Source organism: Halichoeres trimaculatus, unplaced genomic scaffold (assembly GCF_033239565.1).
Source record: "Halichoeres trimaculatus isolate MK-OKI-2021-1 unplaced genomic scaffold, fHalTri1.1 fHalTri1_scaffold_16, whole genome shotgun sequence".
NCBI classification, from domain to species: Eukaryota; Metazoa; Chordata; class Actinopteri; order Labriformes; family Labridae; genus Halichoeres; species Halichoeres trimaculatus.
In genome coordinates, this window is record NW_027437194.1 from 24,187,468 (window position 1) to 24,209,342 (window position 21,875).

Sequence of the window (21,875 nt, forward strand, 5' to 3'; positions counted from 1 at the left end):
TGAAAATATGCCTCAATCTGCAGAGTGAAAAAACCCCACAGCATTCCTCTGAGCTCCGATGTTTCTGTGCTGGAACCACAAATGCTCTGTGCGGGAGCTCCGGGACAAAAAAAAGAGAAAACACTTATAAATTATATCTTCAATTTTAACTTCATGAATAATTAATGCTGCGTAAAACACCCACCAAAATCACCAATCCAGGGATCTCTTGTTCAACATTTTCTTAAGCTATAGTCCTGAAGATGGTCTGAGTGATATTAAACGTGAGGTTAGCTGTAAATTTCAGGGAGCACAACATGTGCTTGTAACAATAAGCTCCTCGTGAGTGTTATTGCTCGCTGCATACTGATGCTGGCTGTAAAGCAATAAATGCAGAGCGTGTTTTATAGATGGAGCTTTGTTCAGAAGGTTATTGGACATTTAAAGCTCTAAAGCACAAACAGGAAGAAGCTGCGGGAGAAAAAAAAAAAGAAAAAATAAATACATGCAGGCCCCTGAAGCCTTTAATAATTGATGTAGTTATATCACAACACAAAGAAATGTATAAAATATTCATAATTATGTACAAACATACATAATGATGTAGACTTCAGGTGTTGGTTTGCATGTTTTATGGTTGGATTACATGAAATGATGTAAGCATTAGAGATGATGGATGGAAATGAAATACAACAGAAGTACAGATGTAACTTGTGATTTCAGGAGTAATAAAGTGTGTGTGTGTGTGTGTGTGTGTGTGTGTGTGTGTGTGTGTGTGTGTGTGTGTGTGTGTGTGTGTGTGTGTGTGTGTGTGTGTGTGTGTGTGTGTGTGTGTGTATTTGGCTGAATAATGACTCTTTTTCCCTCAGCATAGTTTTTTTGTGTGTGTGTGGAGAAGAATGGCACATAATTTATGATACGACGTCATCTTTATGTTTTACAAACTGCAGCCTTAATTTGATTTCTTCTGTCAAACCGCAGACTTAATTAGATTTGCCTGAAGTTTTGGACTCTCTTGAATCATCAAACTGATTAGACAATTATGATTATAACTGCAGCTGTAAACTACACACTTTTTTTTCACATCGATGGTACTTTCAAAAGAAAACCAAGCTACTGTCAAACACATATCAGAAACTTCTGGGCACATGGACACTTTCCCGTGCTGTGATTCTTTTCTCCCTGTCAGACTTGCGTATGCCTGTTTGGTCTTTGTAGGAATAAAGTTGAACCAACTCTCTTCAAGGTGGCAGCAGAGGTTGCATTCATGCAGATCAGAGGTTAGTGAGTCATTTAAACACTTGTTTTTAAATGCACCCTTACAACCTCTCATCCCAAAGTCAAGAACAAAGGCTGTTGTGTGTTTTTTTTTTTTACACCTTTTATCACCGAGAGGCTCTTCAAAATTCCATAACCCCTCACTCTGAGTGTGCAGAGTTTATCGCTGAGATCCTCTATGGACCCTTTTAAAAAAAAGGCAAAAGTCTGAAAAAACTGATGTGTAAAACCAGACACAGCTTAAATCCCACTAATCTTTAAAACATTTTCTGAATGCATTTGTAGTTTTAGACAAACAAACATTTAATCCTTTTATTAAGACTGATGCTGATGCTTTCAGCTGATACTGTAACTCAGTCCAACTAAAGCTCAGTCTTTTTATGATATATTTTTATAAGCAGGTGTTTATGTCTTATTTCCAGTTTACCAAAACTGTCTCATTACACTTAATATGAGCTACACTCACCCAAAAAGTTCATATAAATGTCTTACTTCAAAATATATTAAAAAAAGCCTCAATTATTTGAAAAAAAAAAAAAAAATTCCATCGGGATAAGGAAAATATGATTGATTAGTTTCTTAAAATAAAACTTTATTCTCAATTAGAAATAAATAAAAAAATAAAAACAAGTTACCAAAGACTCTTCATGATATCAACCTTTTTATTCTGTATCCCCTTTCCTGATTAATTTTGTTGTTTACAATTATTGCTGACTGTTTTTACTGTTTTTTTTAATGTTTTTACTGTTTTTATTGTCTTTATTAATGTTTTTATTGTTTTTATCTTTCCTTCTGTGCACTTTGAGATTTTCCTGCAAATGTAAAGTGTGTTATAAATCAAATCCAATATTATTATTATTACCACAGGTTGTGATAGAATAGGATATAATGTGAAACAAAAAGTTTCAATACAACATAGCAACCCATACTTTTGATACGACTGGATATAATAAAATTTGATACAATGAGTTACAACACAATGTAAACTTTTCTGCCCCTTGTAGGGAAACTGTTTTTCTTTTATCAATAACTTTGTCATATAGTAAAACCTTTTTCCAGAAGATTTGGGTGAACAAATGGGCTTGATGATCCAATTAGATAAAGTTCAGTAAGGTAGGATGAAATAGGAAAAGATACGCTTCAGTATGATAAGGAATACCATACACCATACAGAACACAATACCATGTAATATGACATAATATGACATTAAACAACACAACATGACATGACACAAGACAATAACATATGGTACTTTTTAGTGCGACTCAATGTAATACGACATGATGGGGGGGTCACATGCTCCTGGTTGAGGAGGGCACACAGTGAACTGCCCTCTAGGATGGCAAAATCACGCACTAACCCGCAAACACGTGGAACTTAGTGCCCCCCTCAGGAGTGAGAATGTGCTGCATGCACTTTTTTCTTTCTTTTTTTTAAATTGCCCCTACTCCTCAAAAAGTCTGTGCACACAACCACCATACGGTACAGTATATTCCAATATAACGATATGGTGTAATACAACACAGTAAAATATGTTGGAATAAGTTGGATTCCATATGGTTTGATGCGATGTTGTATGATAGAACAGGGCATGGTATGGTATGTGAAATGCAAAAATTGAGTAGGATGGAATATGGTGTTGATCTAAAACATTTGGTGTCTGTGTTGTGAAAATTGTCCTTAACTCCAGTCAAGATGTTTGTGTTAAGTCGACTTCAAAAATTGAAAATCATCTCAAACGCTAGTCAACACCAGTTAGATAAACAAATCACTACTTTCATTTCAAATGCAGATCTTACTTTGTGTGACAGCTGTTTCACATCCATCCATCACTCACCAGATCCTCTGCCATGACAGACATAACAGTGACAGCAAGGTTTGGCAGACTATAGATTTAGAAAACGAGGTTGGATGTAGAAAGTGTCTGATGGACTTGACTTAGTGTGCTCAGATTTTACTGCTGTCTGAGTTTTTTCTTAACCCTTCAGACAGGTGAGTGTTTAAATGTTAAATTCCCATTGTTAACCTGGAAATATTCACTGCATATCACCTGTCTGAGTCATGTTCTGCATGAATGATTGTGAAAAGTTTCAACCGTCAGATGTATCATAAAACAAGATGAAGAAGCTGTTTCCTCACACGCCCTCTGTCTGGGTTCATGTAGCGGGGTGTCTGAGTTCCCAGTGGGATACAGCTCTTCCCTGAATAAATAAGTGTACATTTAAGACGGGTAACTGCTGTCTCACCTTGGCGCGAGGTCTTGAAGCTGAAGGACTGGAAGCCCCCGGTGAGGGCAGACGAGTCAATGACGTCCACGCCGTACTCGCTCTGGCTTCTTCGGTAAAGAGTGACAGCAACGATCAGAAGCACCACAGTCACTACGCCTGCAGCCAGGCCCGAGTACAAGGCCACATCGCTGCTGCTCTCCACACCTTGGAGAAGGAAAGAGTGAGACAGAGAGGCTCAGTGAGTGACTGTTTCTCCCTCCACGCTTAATTACAGAGTCAGGAGACGTTTCCTCACAGAGTAAACTGAGAAACCGCTGCAGACGATCATCAATGCTGTAAAATTTGTTTTAGTCTTTAATGGGAAGTCTATCTTACTTTCAAACTACTTCAGCACCTTTTTAGTTTTCTGCTCCTCTCTCTGATGCACAGCGTCATTGTTCCATCCTGGAGTGTTAAAGCGGCTAATGAGGAACCTCAGAAGGAAGGCGATTATAATCAACGCAGCACCTGACTGTCATTTCAAACACTGCTGGGCTCTGCTGTTGGAGGCTCTCTGCGCTCCACCAGGATAATGTGACAAAACCAATTCATTAAATTAGCTCATCGACAATGATTACGCTCTATCTGCTCCTGCCAGTTTTGTAGCGTCCAAAAGTAGCGCAGAAGGAGAAGAATGAGCGGGGAAATAAAGGGGGATGCTAGCATGTTCTTGAGAGATAATGAGATCTCTGCTGAAACAGGACATGGGGAGAAATCCTTTAAGTAGCCTGGAGCTCAAATGAGGAGAAATCGACAAAAATATGCAAAGCAGCATTAACATCTACAGTAGCAGGTTAATTGGGGGCTCGGGAAGTTTTGGCAGCTTGGATGCATTCTTTTATTTCTCTTTCTGCGATTCTGACAAACAAAAATACATAACTGTTCCAAAGGACGAGAAAGGAGAACATTTGCCTGTGGCTGAGTGGGAATCACATTTGTTTTTGAGCGCGTTAGCGTTGCAGAGTAATCAACACATAAATGGTCTCTTACCCAAGGCAGCAATAATGGATAGAGCAATGGATGTACAGTGTTAAAACACAGCTGCGAGGCTTGAAATGCAATACCTGGTGTATAATAACAACGTTAGAGGAAACACAATCACAAACTGCTGCCTAAGCATTCAGCTTCAGTTACGGAGCGTCGACTTTATGACAAATAAACCCACAAACTACCTGGAGAATGATTGCTTTTAGCATAAATGTATTCCTTTTTTCAGACTAGCCCGGGCCTGAAAATTACCCACATTATTATAATATATATACCTTCATACATATTCATGCATGTGCTAGGCTTTAAGTCCATCAAAACATCTGGATCTGGAATATCTCTCGCCTCTATTTTAAGATTAGAGGCGTATGCAGAGTGTGTGAGCCTTTATAACCACACCTGTCATCGTGAGTTATCCCAGTTATACAACAGCCACTTCTTGGCCATCAGAGGAAAAGTTTGTTTTTACACTTTTAGGAGGTTTCCTCTCTAAGATATCTGTGGGGTTGATTCTAATGGGTTCTAATGTTGCGAGCACTGCTTTTTAAAAATGCTAATACTATGGTCTTAGCCTCCTTTCAACTTGAGTTCTTTTTCCCTTTGTCTTGATTGATATAAACACCAAAAACCACATCAAGACGTCCACAGACAAGAGGTTCAACCAGATTGTTTGACTGATAGTACAATATTTCAGAACTTGTTTCTTTAATTGTAGTAGATATAGCTTACACTTAATTACACAAACCCTGATATCAGTATTTCCTAAAATCAGAATGTAATTAAAAAGTTCAAAATTAAAAACTAATGGAGTTCCACTTTGATCAGCTGATCAACTGGAAACACCTCCTATGGTTTCTTGAGCCTTTAAATGGTCTCTGAGTCTGGTTTAGTTGGCGACACACTCATGAAGAATACTACTGACTGACAGTAGTCCAGAAGACACTCAAGACCCCCTCCACAGGGAGGGTAAGACACTAAAAGTTACAGCCTTGAGAAGCTGCTCCCAGAGTGCTGGATCCAAACAGATCACTGGAAAGAGAAGTGGAAGGGAAAGGTGATGGGGAGAGATGAACAAGCAACAGGGAGAGCCTCAAGCTGGAGGATTTAAAAAAAGAAAAATCCAAGAATTTAACAAGAAGTGGACTGAGTCTGGAGCCAGAGCAGCAAGAGACTCCGCAAAGAGATGGATCAAATATTTAACCACAACTGTCTCATTCCTCGAGTATAAACCACTCTTGAACCAGAGACACCATCAGAGGAGTCTAACCTGGACTGAGAAGGAAAAGAACTGGACTAAAGCTCAGTGCTCCAAAGTCCTCTTCTCAGATAAAAGTAATTTTCCATTACATTTGAGAATAAAGAACCCAGAGTCTGGGGGAAGAGAGGAGAGGCTCAGAATCCAAGCTGCTTGAAGTCCAGAGTGATGTTTCCACAGTCAGTGATAGTTTGGGGTGTTATGTCATCTGCTGCTGTTGGTCTGTGTTTTCTGAAGTTCAGCGTCAACGCAGATGTTTAACAGGAATCTTTGGAGCACTTCATTTCATTTTCCAGCAGGACTCGGCTCCTGCCCAAAGCGCCAAAAGAACCAAAAGCTGCTCAAATGATCCTGATGTTATGGTGCTTGATTGGTCCTAAACCCTGTCGAAAATTTATGGAGTTTTGTCAGGAGGAAGATGAAGGACAGCAGACTCAGTATCACGGAAAAGTTGAAGGCTGCTTTCAAAGCAACCTGAGCTTCTATAACACCTCAGCAGAGCTACAGGCTGATCTCCATGACACGCCGCACTGATGCAGGGATTCATACAAAAGAAGCCCCAACCAAGTACCGAGTGAACAAAATGAACATACTTTTCAGAAGGCCAACATTTCTGTTGTCGAGTTTGAGTATCTCTTCATTTGAAGGTAACAATCAGAGGCGAGGAAGCCTAAGATTCTTTTTCATAGAAAGGGCTCTTTTCAAGTCTTCATGTCTTTCATAATGGTTCCTAGTTCTCGGTATCACATGGGAGACAAGCACAAATGCTGCAAAAGAAGGTTTCCACAAGTTTTCTTCAAAGTTTCTCCAAGAGAGTCATGTATTTTTTCTCTGGATAAAAGTTTTTCAAACATCCTCTGCAGTCTTTGGCGCCTGTTTATTTAATATGTTGGTAGGAGACAAGGCTAAACCAAATGTCTGCTGCTGATCCTTTATAAAACTTTGTGTTGGCACCATCCTCGCTCATCAAACACAGACTTAATGTTACTTTACCTCCCAAACAAATAACAGAAGGTGTAGCCTGGCAACAGCAGAGAGGAGCAGCTCGAGTGTAGGACTTTTAAAACAGGGCGATGACTCTTGGAAAGAAAAGTTAGGCCAACTGGAAAAGCCAGTCAGTTAACTTTCACGACTGTTTGAATCACTGATAACTTCAGGTTCATAAAGTGATAACAAGCTGGGAAAGAAACTCACCCTGTGGTTTTGCATCATGGAGCAGCTTTCGATCTGCAAAAACAGACACACATCAGAGTTTTAGAGCCCCTCTTTAAAGACTGAGATAACTTTAAGCATCCAGAGAAATCCATGAGTATACATGTTGATAACCGTTTAAGGGTAATAGAATAATGATCTGCTTATTTTGCTGTTTGGACAAACTGCAAAGACTGTGTGTGTGCCAATCAGATTTCAGGCCATGTTTTCATGGTGAAGTCATCTGATTGGTTGTTTGCTGAGCGGTGAGTTTTAAAACGTCAACATGCACACTTAACATAAGCAGATAAGTCTCTGTTTATTCTCAAAGTCTCTGTAGCCTTAGCTAAAGCTACGTCTGTCCAGGGCTTCAGGTGGTGTTCCACACACACTGATGATAATGTTTTACTTATGCAGCCAGAAAAAGACAACAACTTGATAAACCAACTTTTCCAGAGCACCCGTTCCAGCCAACACCAGCCCTGCTGAAGGATATCATCCATCAGCGAATAAGTAAGCATCCTGCAGTGTAAGCAGCCCGTCTACGTTTGCTGCATGGATCAACTTTCTGATAAAAAGCTAGTAAATCCCATGTTTAAGTCAACTGTCCTAAATGACAGGCGGGCTCCATGTAGCTGTTAGGACTCCAGGGTGACTTGAACTCCTCCTCTTTACCTCACACTGCCTCAACAGAAGTTAGATGAAGAATAGTTTCTGCTTTGCTGAGGCCTATGGGGATCCAAATAAACAAACAAAGCTGAGTATGTCCATTTGTAGAACATCCACAGCCACCCAACACCAATCGAGTAATGTTAAAATGGCCAGGAAAAAAGGAAAATTAAAAACAAACAAAAAAACAAAGAAAAAAATAGCAAACTGTTGCTTATCATGGCTGTGATTTAGTCCCTGAGCTGAGGAGGAAATTGAAACATTTTCAAACAGAGGTACAAGCAGAGCAACGCCAAACATTGAGCATAGGTCATGAAGCTAAGCTTGCCCACAGATTATCAGCTGAGCTTGGCGCCAGCCCCTGGTTGCTGACTACTCAGCTGATCACACCTTTGCATCCAAATGGAATCACCTCCTCTTCCTCGTCAGACCTCTTTAAACCCTCCTCCAGTCCAGCTCCTCCTTCATGCTGTGTCTGATTTTACCAGGGTCGTAAGGATCCTCACTGATGTTGGCCCTGTCCTTTTCTATACACAGGGTCTTTGCTGATGCTCTCCCCTCCAAAGTCTTTGGCATACCATGTTGAACAGAGACATATCACTAACTGTAACTTATTGTTTCAAAGTAATACATTATTTTGATCAGCGTAATCCTGATCAAACAGCACCTTAATGTGGGGCACCAATTATAAAGTTGCACACAGTACAAATAACAACACTATTTCTTTACACTTAGCTCTAAAACCTCACTTTTTGTGCAGATTTAGAGAAATATTTATGAAGTTTATTTGTCAAATATTATTCATAATTTTGAATGTTTAATCTAAATGTTAAATGTTATAAATAAATGTCATGATTATCAATTTTTAGCTCTGCTTCTAAACATTTAGTTTTCATTCTAGATATTTAGCTAAGATTTCTAAATCTTGAGCAAAGGTTTCTAAATATTTAGTTAATATTTCTCAATCTTGAGGTACAGTTTCTAAATATTTGCTAAAATGCATGTTCAGACTCCCGCCCGCCGGAAGCACCAAAATAAAAGTTTGAGGAAGGGATCCAGTCATGTGGGATTTTGAGAATGTCAAGCTCTACTTCTTTGGTGTCGGCCACAGGATCTTCAACAGTGCCATCACAGAACTTGGCACGTTTCTTTTTACAGCTGATTGAGCTGACCGTGTTTGACTTTCTCATAATCTAATTTAGAAATCTTTGCTCAAGAGTAAGAAACCTTGAGCAAATTATTAGAAATTTTTGCCTTACATTTAGAAATCTTGACTTAATATTTAGAAACCTCAGGAAGAATTTAGAAATCTTTACTTAAGTTTTAGAAATTTTAGCTAAATATCTAGAGTGAATACTAAATGTTTAGAAATGTAGCTAAATATTTAGAATCAGGACATTTATATATCACATTTAACATTTCAATAAAAAAAATTCAGCATTTATTTATAACATTGGCATTTTTTTTTCACAAATATTTCTACAGTCTGTTTTTAAAGTATCAATAGATTATACTGTGAAAAAGTGAATGTGTTTTTGTTTTGTATTTTTTTTCTCTCAAATTGTCAGAGGACATGTATTATGTAACATTATGTGTTTTATATTTCTAAAATATACTTTGCTGTGATTTCATATGTAGGGACAGGTTCATGTAAGCTTTTTGCTTCCTTCTGCCCCCTCCTGAACACTTGATGGTATTTTTTTTGGTTGTTGCTTTCATTGCTATAAGAGTCAGAGTATTGTATCATCGTTGCTCTATTGGCAACAAATTGTTTTTTTTTTTTCTCTTTTTCATTTGTAAATTTTTGACATAAATAGAATCAAATCAGTTCTTTAAATCTGCATTAAAGTGATGTTTTAGAGCTAAATGTGGAGTTTTTTGTAGTGTGTGCAACTTTACAATCAGCGCCCCATAACTAAACTTCCGCCTTATAACTTGCACTTTATTGTCTTGCTTGCACAGAAGGTCTACCACTTTATAAGTATCACTATCAAAGCATCCTGTCCGTCAAAGCAGCTGAAAAATATGTTCACAAAAAGGAATTAATGCTAATTGTCAGCCTGTCACTCATGCAGCCTGATGATATTTAAAGGACGTGAAACCGTCCCCCAGCAGAGGGAGGAGAGTTGTCCTATAAGCTGTCAGTCTGTCTGCTCCCTGCACCCCCATGAGAAGTGCTCCAATCAGCTGTGGGTGGACTTTGAACTGAGCTCAGTCCATGAAGAGGGAGAAAGAGAACTGAAGCTGCAAAGCCCTTTAAATAAACACCTCTTCTTTGGCTATTTCACTTCTTACAAAGTACATGAGGTTAGCAGTTAGGACAGCGTGTTGGAAGTGTGTTTGTGCTGGCAACATGTGTTAGTTTATTTGTTGCGTGTTATGCATGTGGAGCAGAGGGATGAATAATGAAGACGGACGATGCTTCTGCTAATGAGCCTAATTAGAATGACGATCATGTTGGAGCTCAAGCTGCTGAAAATATGAGCAGTAAATCTATAATGACACAGTCCCTGAACACGACGGCCTGACAGAAATGATGCAGAACTATCTCTTCCTCATTGGACAGATAGTGATGTTGACCCACTCTGTGTGCAGAGGCCGCCGGTGCAGTTCTCCGTAGCCAACGCCACGCCGTCACACAGCCGTCCTCCATGTTTGGGCTCCGGAGCCGTACACTCTCTGCTGCGCTGCCTCTCGCAGTCTGAGCTGCATACAGACCAGTCTGTCCACTCTCCCCATCCGCCATCCACTGAGGGGAGAAAGTACAAAAGTGTAAGAGTACAAAGATGCACATAAAACACTCTTATGGTCGAAAAGCTGCAGGAAAAAACATACAGAGGCAGAAAAGAGCAATTATCTTTGCTGACGTGACAAAAATGCCAACTTTTCATATAAAACATTCAGAGCTGCAGTTGATTTATTTAATAGATCCCTGGGTTTTTTGAGAAAACACTTTCAAGGTAAGAGCTTCACTTCTATCTTTACAAAAACATTTTCTCCTCAGGGTGCCAAAATGTTGTGCCGTCTCGCCGACTTCATGAAACACAAAGAGACTCCGCGTTTGCCACACTCGATCAAGTCTCCTTCCACCTCCAAAGTTCCCCCTTCTCCCCGCTAATCTGAAGGCAAAGTGCTGTTTATGTTGAACCCTCAGTGTGGGAGAAAAGACTCCTTCAGATGGAGGCAGGCGGCAAACAGGAGATAATGTTTGCAGGAGAGTGCTGCCTTTGCCTGATAACTTTTTTCTTCTTAAACCTGATGAGAGTTTCTCTTTATACTGCTGCTATGGTTCAAATCATAAATTATGGCTTGTCTTGAAGGGGAAATAAACCTGAGCAGAGCAGATTACACAGAAAGTTTGATAACTGGAACTGCTGCTCTGCGATTATCTCCTCAACCAAAGCTTTTACTGTTTGTTCCTCTCTCTCAGGTTCTTCATCCCTTCATTTTTTCAGCCCACCTCCACTATCCTTTAGCTGTCTGCAGTGTGAGGATCAGGTGCATCAGATTGTGAGTTATTTCCAAGGCTAATGCTGAATAGGATTAATGTATTCACAACATCCTCCCAGCAAGCTTTGAAGAATAGTTAAGTAAAACTTTCAAAACCAAGGTCAGCAGAGAGACCCAAGTTTCCAACGACTGTCAGATTCAGACGACTTCACTTTTGGAGCAGTTAACCAAGTCGTATTAGTAGCTGCAAAAGCTTCATCTCCACACTCTGTTGGGTTATTCTTATCCTTAAAGCACGTTATATTACATCCACATATGCTCTACATCATAGGCGCAGATTCTGTGGGTGCTTTGGGGCCTGAGCACCCACAAAGAATGCAAATCCATTCATGTAAATGCAGAAGCCATCACTTTTTTCACGTGTCACTGCAAACTTTGTCTTGTAATTTGTCTCCTTAAAGCTCAATGATGAGGAGTAAGAGCAGAACCAATTGATCAAAACTCATGCAAACCATTACAGATACTGATAACTGGTAGATGGCATGTTGTGATTTGTGGCATTAACTTTCAGAACCACGGACAGCTCCATTCTAGTTGGCTTTAAGGACAGAGCATTGTCTAGTCTCTGGAGAGCCAAATTTTAGATTTCTCATAGCCTTAACTGTGATCTCTCTGTCCACTAGAGCCTGTTGCATCGCTAATATATTATATGAGGGAGGAAAAAAAATGTGTTGTTGTTGTGTGTAAAGTTCACGGGGTAACTTGACTGTGTGCGTCAGTGCATTTATGCTGTTCGCTGCTGTACTGTCTGCGTGCTAATCTGTGCACTAACGATGCTTTTAGATAACACAATGTGCTCAAACGCTCATTTTAGCAGCTTTATTAAAGTATCAGTCATATAAATTTTGAGCACCATCAGCGCAAACATAAATTGGTGCCTATGCTCTGCATTAAATGTTTTTCATTAGGATGACCACTCCAGAAGCCTATCAGGGTTTAGTTCTTGTCTCTAAAGTTGGATCAAAATGGAAATTGATGCTAACGAGACGTGTATGTCTGAGGGAATCCATCAGCATGGGCTTAGCTCAGTGTTGGGTCTGGTACTGGATAAAAGTAATATATAACTCATTACTCGTTAGTCTTTCTAAAAGTAATATAATAACTTATTTCTCCATGCCAACAGTAATATACTACACTACCGATTATGTTATTTTTCTTTAAATCCTACAAAATTGGTGATTGTGTCCTTTCTCCTCATGATTCTGAGCTTGCACATGGCCTCTGTGTGAAAGTCATCAGCGAAATTGCTGACAGGTGTGTTTTTTCCCACAGCTTTTGAACGCATCAAAGTTACTGGGTATATGAAATAAAAATCTGGTTCAACTAAATGAGCGACACATTTTCTGAAATCCACAGCCACTGAACATAAATGTGTACCGCTTTGTCTTTCAAGCTAGCCTGGGTTGCCAGGTAAGACAACAATTGAAGAAAAAAGCCTGTCCAACAAAGAAAAAACTACCTACCGCTCTGCCCAAAAAGATGCCCAATTTCACAGGAAAACCACATACCTGGCATTCATGATGTGCGGGATGAAATTATTCTGTGGGTTGTTGTATTTTAAACTGGTAATGTGTTTATATCAACAGTCAGGGAACAAGTTAATTTTTTTGTGTGAGTAACTGTCATATTACTACTGGATATTAATCCCTAGAGTAATTCATTACACCACTTGTTACTAGAAAAAGTAATATAATTACTGCTGAACTGCCCAAAACTGGCTGAAAGTCTGTGACCCTGTTCCAGGAGGCGGGGCTACAAAGTGCTGAAGGAGGCTCAACAAGTGAGGAGGATGAACCCATGAGCAGATGCAGGTTTTCAGTGCCTGATGAAAACGCTCTGTGGAACAGGAAGTCCTTTTTATTCTGTGGCTGTCAAACTTTTCACCTTTGAAGCCCTCATCATTATTTATCTTCTTGGTTTGTTCAAACAGAAACACACATATCTGTATAGATTCCTATTTGGTTGCACACACTAGTTCAAATTCTTATGCATCCGATTGTTATTGTTATATGTATTATACATTCCTCCTTTCCTTAATTATTTTTTTTTTAAGTTACAAAGAAGTGACATATGTTGCACTTTTTCTGTCTCATTTCTAGCTGAGTTTGGACAAAGTGACAGTTGGTGTAATGAGAGGAAGAGGGTGGTGATAATTGACTGTGTGCCTTCTCCGTGTCCTCAAACCTGACACGAAATAAAGTCACACACTCACACTACACTGATGCAGAGTTAAAATAAAAAAGGGTGTAATGACAGAAAAACTTTGTTAAAGCACTGATCCATTATGAGTTGTTTAAGCAGCCAGAGAGCAGCATCTCCACACCTGCTCTGCAGAAAGAGAGAGTCTGACAACATGAGAGCGCTTGACATTTTAAGCTGTTTTAGTTTACTCCTCTGACCTTAACACTTTGAGGAAATTTCTTTTGAGTCTTTTTGAAATAGAAGCACACAACTCTTCAAATTCAAGAGTACTGCTTTGAAAGGATTCGTGTCGTAGCCTTAGACTGTATAATACATAGTCATAGTCTGTGATGTCTTCCATTTGTTTCTGATATGGTGTTTTCAAGTCTATTGTTGACAGATGCCATATTGACAATGCTGATTCAGTCTTGGTTCATTCCAGTTAGAATGAGGTAAAGAGACTTTTAGCTTCTTTGCAGACAGCTACATGGTGTCCACCAGTCAGAAATGTGGTTCCTGCAATTGGCCTCAAGTGGACACAGGAGGAACTGTAGTTTTTAAAACTTTTGAAAATATCACAAAAACTGGTCTCAGAACGTTTTTTTAACCTTTGACAAAACCAAGCAGCAAAATCTGAACTTGATTCATGAAGCCAATGCTGAGGCGTTAAACTGCAGTTTCTTGAGTGTCCACCAGAGGCTGTCAGCAGAAACACAAGAAACCACACACACACTCATTCATACAGCACAATGAATCATGTCAACAGCCCGGTTGATTTGACAGACAGGTGGACATCCCGTAACTGTCAGCAAAGAGCCTTAAGACCCGCCTCTTTTCCTCATCCTGACTCAAACTAAGCTAGGTTAGCCCAGCATGTCCACTATGACAACTAAAGGCTTAAAAACTCTGCTTCATAAACAGATGTGTGATGTCACAGAAACTACATCCATGAATTAAAGAGTGTATAATTATAAGTGAAACCCACTTCATCTGCTTTCTTATGTGTTGGTTAAACACGCTCAGGTCACCATCATATCAAGTCTACCAAACAGGGAGTAACATCTGTCTAGCTCTGCCTTAAGGTCAAACCATCCTCTTACCGGCCCTACTGCTCACTAATTAACACATTTGTCTTGTTTGTTAAATATGCACCAACACCAAAATGTCAAATCAACAATTAGTGGTTTTGTTTTTAGGTCAGGAGTCAGGAAAGGCAGAGCAAGAAGCAAAGATCCTGCAAATTAACAACCTGAAATATTACAAACAGAAATCCGTACACTCCAGCGCCTGGAGCTGTTCGGCAAACAGGGTTCAAGGTTTTAGTTTGATGGTAATATATTCTTCTAACTCTTATTTCAAAAGGCTTTACAGTCAGCTGTAGCTGGATTATATATAACACATGCATTCTGTGCTGTATCTGGAGGTCTTTGTAGTCTTAAAATAAGTGCAAAGGAAGCACGCTGATGATGTCTTAACAGTCCAACGTGAGGCAGAGATCAGAGCAGGAGTGCAGTGCAGAGTACAAAGTGTGATTTGTAAGCTTTAGTGCTGATATGCAGAATTCTTTCCCCCAGTTCCCCGTCTGTGTGCAGAGCTAAGCTAACCGCCTGCTGGCTACGGCTTCATATTTTATAAGACATAATGTGCAATAATGGGACATTACAGTAGCTGCAGTGTCACCAATATAATCATGAGCATGCTGAATTAACCTGCAGAACTACCCTCACTCCATTTTAATACAGCAGGTGTTCACACAGAGCAGCATTCAGGACACAGCAAGTCTTATTTCTGGGTTATTATAAAAGTTATAAAACTTTATGAGTCAAATTAACGTTAACATAGACTCTTTCTTACTCACAGTGATGTTGAAACATTAACACACATTTGTGTTTTTCCATCAGCATTCTGAACAGATGGAGGACGAACAGCAGCACCTGTGGAAAGTCCTCTTGTGCTGAGGTTTGAAGTGACTTTTGGTGTTTTCTTTAATGTGATCAACGTCTCTGTCACTCAGCTCCTTGTGTGTTTTAATATCCAGAGCTAACTCCTGCATTGTTCCCCACGTCCCGTCTTCTTTTCTCTGCTCTTTTCTCAGCTATCGACTACCAACCAAAAACCTTTAGGCTCCACAAATAACTTCAATAATTTTAAATACCCCCTATCTTATCCACCTGTAGGGTTGGGTATAGATAAGTGGTTTGGTTTTGGATCCATTTTCATTTTTTTCAAGAATTATGGAATTGATATGACACACAAGTTTTGGATCTGCCTAAGGTTTCTGGCGCTGACATTCATTTTTTAGGATTAAACCTCTGTGAGAACTCTGCAGAGGAGGTAAAGATTTTCAAAGTTCACATTTATATAGAAGTAATATAGTCCCGTAAGTCTATTTCTGTCAGATCTGAGTTCAGAGAGCTCCATTTCACCCCTGGTTCCAACAAGCAGTCCCCGTGGAGCAGAGCCTGTCACTTTGGAGGTTAGCAAGGAGAAAGCAGATAGTATAGACAGATTAGTGGCTAACTTCTTATTTTTCTTGAATTCCTTTTTTATTTTCCAAAAATCATGGAATCAAAATCAAGAGTTGATAAGAACCAGAATCGATAAGCAGAACTGCAAGGGATTAAATCGAAATTGCAGTTACTCCTCTTTGCAGGTATTTGGGTGGTAAGTAAGGAACCTGGGGAATAATTTTCTAGAAATTAAACATTTTACAACATCTTTCATTTAGCTTCATCACTCATGGAGTTTAGGGTCACAGAGGTCTGGAGGCTATCCCAGGTGTCACATTGTAGGGTGCACCCTGGACAGGTCATCAGCCTTTCATGGAGCTAACGTGTGGAGACAGTCAACCAGGGAGAACATGGGAAACTCTACTCCACCCCAGAAAGGTAAAGGATGGGTACCGAATTCTGTACTTTTATAGGTACTGATTGAAGTCCGTCTGTAGTACCAAGTACTGATTCATGTAAAATTAAGAGGTACCATGTTTAGGTACCAAACTGCATCCTTGTGACTGTGACGGATTGGAAGAGTAGGTGATTTTCCATGCTGGACATGAACACAGCATTGCAAGTTTGCATTATGAGAAATGAATGTGTTAATTAAAAAAAAGATATCTTATTATCATGTAAATCAATATTTATTACCACATAAACACACAAAAGTACCGGAAACTGGTACTGTTAAGTATCAGTACAGATTGCCAGGTACCAGGCATTGGTATCATATCATTTCAAATGTGAAAAGTTCCTGCTCCAGACAAGGGATTTAACGAAGAACCTTCATGCTGTAAGGCAATAGTGCTAACCACTGCGCCACTGCATGTCTTAAGTTTTAGGAGCCGTTGACACAACATCGGTCTCAGGGTGAAACGCAAAAGTTTTGTTGCGTTTCAGCCTAGTGTTTACATGGAAACAGTGTTTCAGCCGACCCAAAATGCAAACTTTTGAAAACGTCCCCAAGAGTGGGATTTTTCTGAAACGCTGCTGACACCGTTGCCGTGTAAACAGTAAGCCGGCGTTTTCAGTAGAAACTATTACGTCACAATCCGCTTTGCGCTTCATGCATACAACAGGACAATATTAATATTATTGTTATGGTCGTCGCAGACTACTGTGTTGTGCTTGTGCTGCTTAATCTGCTGAATCTGCTGACTGGCTTTCAACAAAGTGTGCATCTGTTGCTCCAGTTTTGCACTTAGTAGGGCTGGACAATGAATTGGATTTTAATCGTGATTTCAATTTTGCCATCTGACAATCATAAAAACAATATAATCGAAGAAAAACAATTAATATGCCCCACATTGTAGATATATGCAAGTTCCTGTGCTTCATAGCTCTTCTGTGTTCCATGTGCAGCCACAGCAAGAGTGTGTGTGACTTATGTGTATCAATAATACTGTATGTGCCACTTGCTGGTTCTTTAAAGTTGTGTTTAAATCAGTACTGGAGTTTTTGAATAAATGAATAATTGTGTATATCAATTGTGATTTCAATATCACTTAAAACAATCGGGATTCTTATCTTTACCATAATCGCCCAGCCCTAGCACTTAGTATTCACCAATACACCAGATGATCAGCTCAACCCTATTTCGGTGGAGATCTCCCAAAAGCGGCTTCTGGACAAGACAGTTACAGCACCACCTACACGCCTGGCACACTTACTACAGCGTTTTCAGTCCCTCTGTGTTTCTGTGTAAACGCAGATTTTTTTCACTGCATTGTAGGGTTTTCAGATGAAACATTGTCGTGTAAACGGGGCCTTTATGTTCAATCCTCTCTCTTGCGGCAAAGTAAAAATCTACTTCAAAGTTCAATCCGTCCGCCCTCTTGTATACTGACACTGACTCTTTAGCGATCCGTCATTCAGCGTCCTTGGCCTCTGTCATAACCTTGGCTGTCTGTCTGACATTGATTTATGCGTCCAAAAGGATGGCCAACTTTGTGATGGTTTGGATGCAGCCAGCTGTTACGAATAAATGACCTTCAGCTCAGACCCCTGCTTCCTGTTTGCTACATGTTTACTTTCTGGTCAACCATCTTCGGAGATATTTGTTTGGTTTGATCAAAGTAATGCAAAATTCAACGCTTCAAAAATATCTGAAAAAAAGGTTCAAATTAGCTTGTTCATATGTTTGTGGTGAGTCTCAGTTTCACTGTAAATATTAAGTTATACAGAGGCTCACTTCAGTGTTTTGATAGAACATGATGCAGATTTTTAAAGGCAAATATAAAAGCTTTGTCAGGTTAACTCTTGATGCTTTCGAGGTGTCAGATCACTTATCTTAGGCAGGTGAGAAATCTAAGTGCTGATTGGCTGTTGCTTCTCAGAATCGCGAGGATTTGTTACCCAAGCTGAAATGAGTCCACTGATAGGAGCTGAGATGTTGATCACATGGATCACTCTTTCTGCTGTTGTACACTATACAGGCACCAAAGTCTGCTGATGCAAAACAAAGTCTGTTTTCAGATCCACACTTTTATCTGGAGTCTGAAAACAGACACGACCTCTGTCACGATGCAGACAGAAAACCCAGCTTTAAAATCTCAGAGCCTGGAGGTTTTTTATTTGCAAAGTGTTTCTTTAAGATGTGCACACACACTCACGCTCACTGGGGGGAACAGAGATGATGTCCTTGTGCTCACCTGGACACAGCGTGTTGCAGGTGCTCTTCTGCACTGACATGCCCTCACAGAACGCTCCCCCGTTGAGAGGAGCTGGATTTGTGCAAGTGCGGGAACGTTTCTGCACGCCACGACCGCAGCGAACATTACAAGGGGACCAGTCTGTCCAGGATGACCAGCCTCCATTCACTGTGTGCCAAAAGAAGAAAAAGAATGAATAGAAGCAAAGCTGGCCTACATTTTTCTGCTTAACAACATATTTCCTGCCAAGAAAGGCAGCATCACAGACTTTCACTTGAAGGTGAAAAGAAAATACAATAAAGAAAAAAGAAAGGGGGTGTCTTTGTGAAGATGATCAATGGCGTCTTCCCTCCTGTCAACTTAGATTTCTCTGTCTGATTTGTTGTCGGGTATATTTGGGTGTGATTGACTAATCAGCTCATTTGCTGTCAAAGCACAAGAAGAAATACAACATCACACTATTGTACATCTGTCTGCGGCTATCGGGAGCAGTAAGCCTGTCAGAGACTTCATTAGCATTAGGAGAATTAATGATTGATGTGCCTCAGCAGCAGGGTGTCAGAAAGAATTAGACAAACTCCCACAGCTGCTAAATATCCCCTTGGAAAAAATAAAAATAGCAGGATGAAAGGTCAGTAAAAATGAGCGCAGAAACTCTTCAATTAACAAGGTTTTCCTCCGCCGTGGAAGGAGGTGGTGCAAGTATGACATTTTAATTTCACTTATTCTCCTCTGTGGCTGCAAAGCTCTCTGCAGGGGCCGTAAAATACGCTGGAGCAGCGTCTGCCGGCCTGCAGCTCCACAAAATGCTGCACACGGTCCAGGGTGTTTAGTGCTGGCAGATAAAAAGAGGGGGGTTTGTCAGAGTCCTTGTCACTGCCTTCGCCCATTAATAATTGAGTTCTTGTAAATATTGAGCCTGTGTCTCCTTGTTTTCACACATGAGGGATCACTTGCCCATTACCTGCTCATTAGACTCTTGTGTGAAAAAGGACCACACGCTGCGGTCGAGCAGGGCTTTTTATATTAATGACTTTGGGGAATTTGCTTATGGGGCCAATTTGACAGCCGCCTTCTGTCGAGGAAATTGATATTTTGATGCTGACAAGAAAGCTGTTTGACATTGTTTTGATCATTATGCTGCAAACTCATGACATGTTGGCTCAGACAGACTTCAACTTCCAGACACGCTCTCTTTTGTATCAACACAAACATCTTACCGTAGACTACCACAGTGGCAGTCGCGCTGCGTCTCTTGGCCACGATGTTGCTGGCGACGCAGGTGTAGTTCCCAGAATCAGAGAGGCGAGCCTCCGAGATGATGAGATTGTGGTCGCCTCTCGTATCGATGACAGCGTCTGAGCTCAGAGTCTCCTCATTTTTCAGCCATTCAACCTGTGAACAACAGAGAACAAAGATGAGAGGAGAAAAAGGCTGAAGGACTTTGAGTCGATATAAACATGACGCATAAAAGAGTGTGATCTGTGCTACCTTCTCCTTTTTACATACATGTCTAAACAGATGAATGTAGAAGCTGAATAAGGTGATTAATTCTTCCATCCAAGTTTATTTCTAAATTGTCATGCAGGGCAGTTGTTTACATCCCTGTGTCCTCCCTAGTTTCTGTCTGATCCGTTTGCCGAGCTCGATCAAATGATGCTTTCATCCACATCACTCAAAGTGTGATCTGATGCTTTAAATGAGAGATCATAAAGTGGATGTTATGTAATTCTTTTGTTATGCAAAAGAGGATAAAGTTGCATTTTTTATTGCAAACATTAAAGCAGTGATCCACCTTGTTCAGTTATTACCTAACTGTGTAAAATACTCAACTCTGATTGGTTAATACCTCAAAGGAATTCATTCTCAACAACTAAGGCAGGGTCCCCCAGCCTGTTGACACTGTAGTAATGTAAACATTTAGCTTAAAAGAGGGAGTGTTACACTTTTTTTTCAGCCTCTGCAGTACCACTGTAGTATTTTTACATGATTTACAGTTTTTTTTAGCCTCTGTCCAAAACGCTTCATTTAAGCTGCTTTCACTTTAAGGAACCCCTGCTCCACAAACCCCTTCCCTTCGATTGGCCATCTCTCTTGAGACCTGATGGCAACAGACTTAAAAACTTCAAAAACTAATGGGCTAAAGAAAGTAATTCCTTTTTTAAAGACCATGAGCTGTATTTTTGTTAACTTTTTTAACTTGGGTGTTTAGCATGGCCTGTTTTAAGTCTGAAACGACAGCCATGTTTCAAATTGGAGCCAGTTAATGCTAATAAAAAAAAAACCTAGCTCACCTTTAGTGCTGCTGTGAGAGTCAGATAAAGATGAATACATCACATTATTCCAAAAGACTCTTCACTGGGCCCCAACATGTCAGAGGGTAGAGTTTAAACTGCTTGGCTGCACGTCTGTGGATCTCTCAGCCACTTACAGCTCTGACTGTCTTTCTGCCACTCGAACCCTTTCGACCTTTGAGGTCAAATGTTCCCAGAGTGCGAACTAAACATGGGGAAGGAGCATTTCAATACTCTGCACCACGGAGCTGGAAAAATGAAAGATGTTAGACTTTAGGAGAAACTTTTGCAAGTTTCCAGTCCAACTTCAAGCACTAATTGAGTGTTTGACCTAATTGTTCTTTTCTTTTAGTCTTCACTTAATGCTTCAGTCCATTCTGATATATTTCAAATTACATTACCCTCCAAATGTTTTTATTGTTCATCTGGTCTACTCAATTCATGTAACATGTATTAATTTGTAGTTTTTAATGGATAAAGCATTCCCTTTAGTGACTGAAAACATCTATGTCTAAAGACAAGGAGAATATTTTAAAGATATAATTTTGTACTTTATGAAACAACTCTGAAACAGAGCGGTGCAGCATGTGGACACCACAGCATCTACGCTGGGGATCATTTTGAAGGGGACACTCGTGCCTAGAATCATCCTGGAGGATACAGTTCATCCACAGAATACTGACTTATATTGACGTTGGTTATTTAGAGTGTCTGGTATTGTTTCAAATGTTAATATTGGTCAGAAAGTTGCAGCATTTTCCTGCCATAGGTGTGAGCCTTGCTAGACTGCCTGGCTTTTGTATATCTGAGTATATTCTTGCAGGCATGTCACTAAGTTTGTTTACAACGATAAGTAAGGCTACTACATATTTCACAGGTTCAAGAAAATTATTTTGAACTACTGTGCCTTTGAGAAACATTTAAAGCCATTTTTTAACAGGAAAAAATGCTATTATTATTAAAGATGGAATTAATTAATCTTATTTTCAAAGCAGCTCCAGGCGTGTATGCATTATAGAGTAATACCAGAGAGTTATTACAACCAGATGTAGCTTGTTTTAAGTACAGTTGAGTAGTCCTGTGAGTTTCAATGAGATTATAGAAGCATTTAAGTGCC

General features: G+C 39.9%; 1 protein-coding gene across 1 annotated transcript in view; it reads right to left on the reverse strand.

Moving 5' to 3' along the window:
• The window catches only part of LOC141805927 (netrin receptor UNC5D-like), a 334,456-nt gene that overhangs the window by 54,246 nt on the left and 258,335 nt on the right, over positions 1-21,875 (reverse strand). Inside the window, exons 5-9 of the mRNA XM_074691174.1 lie at positions 19,685-19,859; positions 18,465-18,632; positions 10,212-10,376; positions 6,962-6,994; positions 3,505-3,690 (exon numbers count right to left, since the gene is read on the reverse strand). Coding sequence (XP_074547275.1) covers positions 3,505-3,690; positions 6,962-6,994; positions 10,212-10,376; positions 18,465-18,632; positions 19,685-19,859 — 727 coding nt within the window. The remainder of the gene's footprint in view (positions 1-3,504; positions 3,691-6,961; positions 6,995-10,211; positions 10,377-18,464; positions 18,633-19,684; positions 19,860-21,875) is intronic.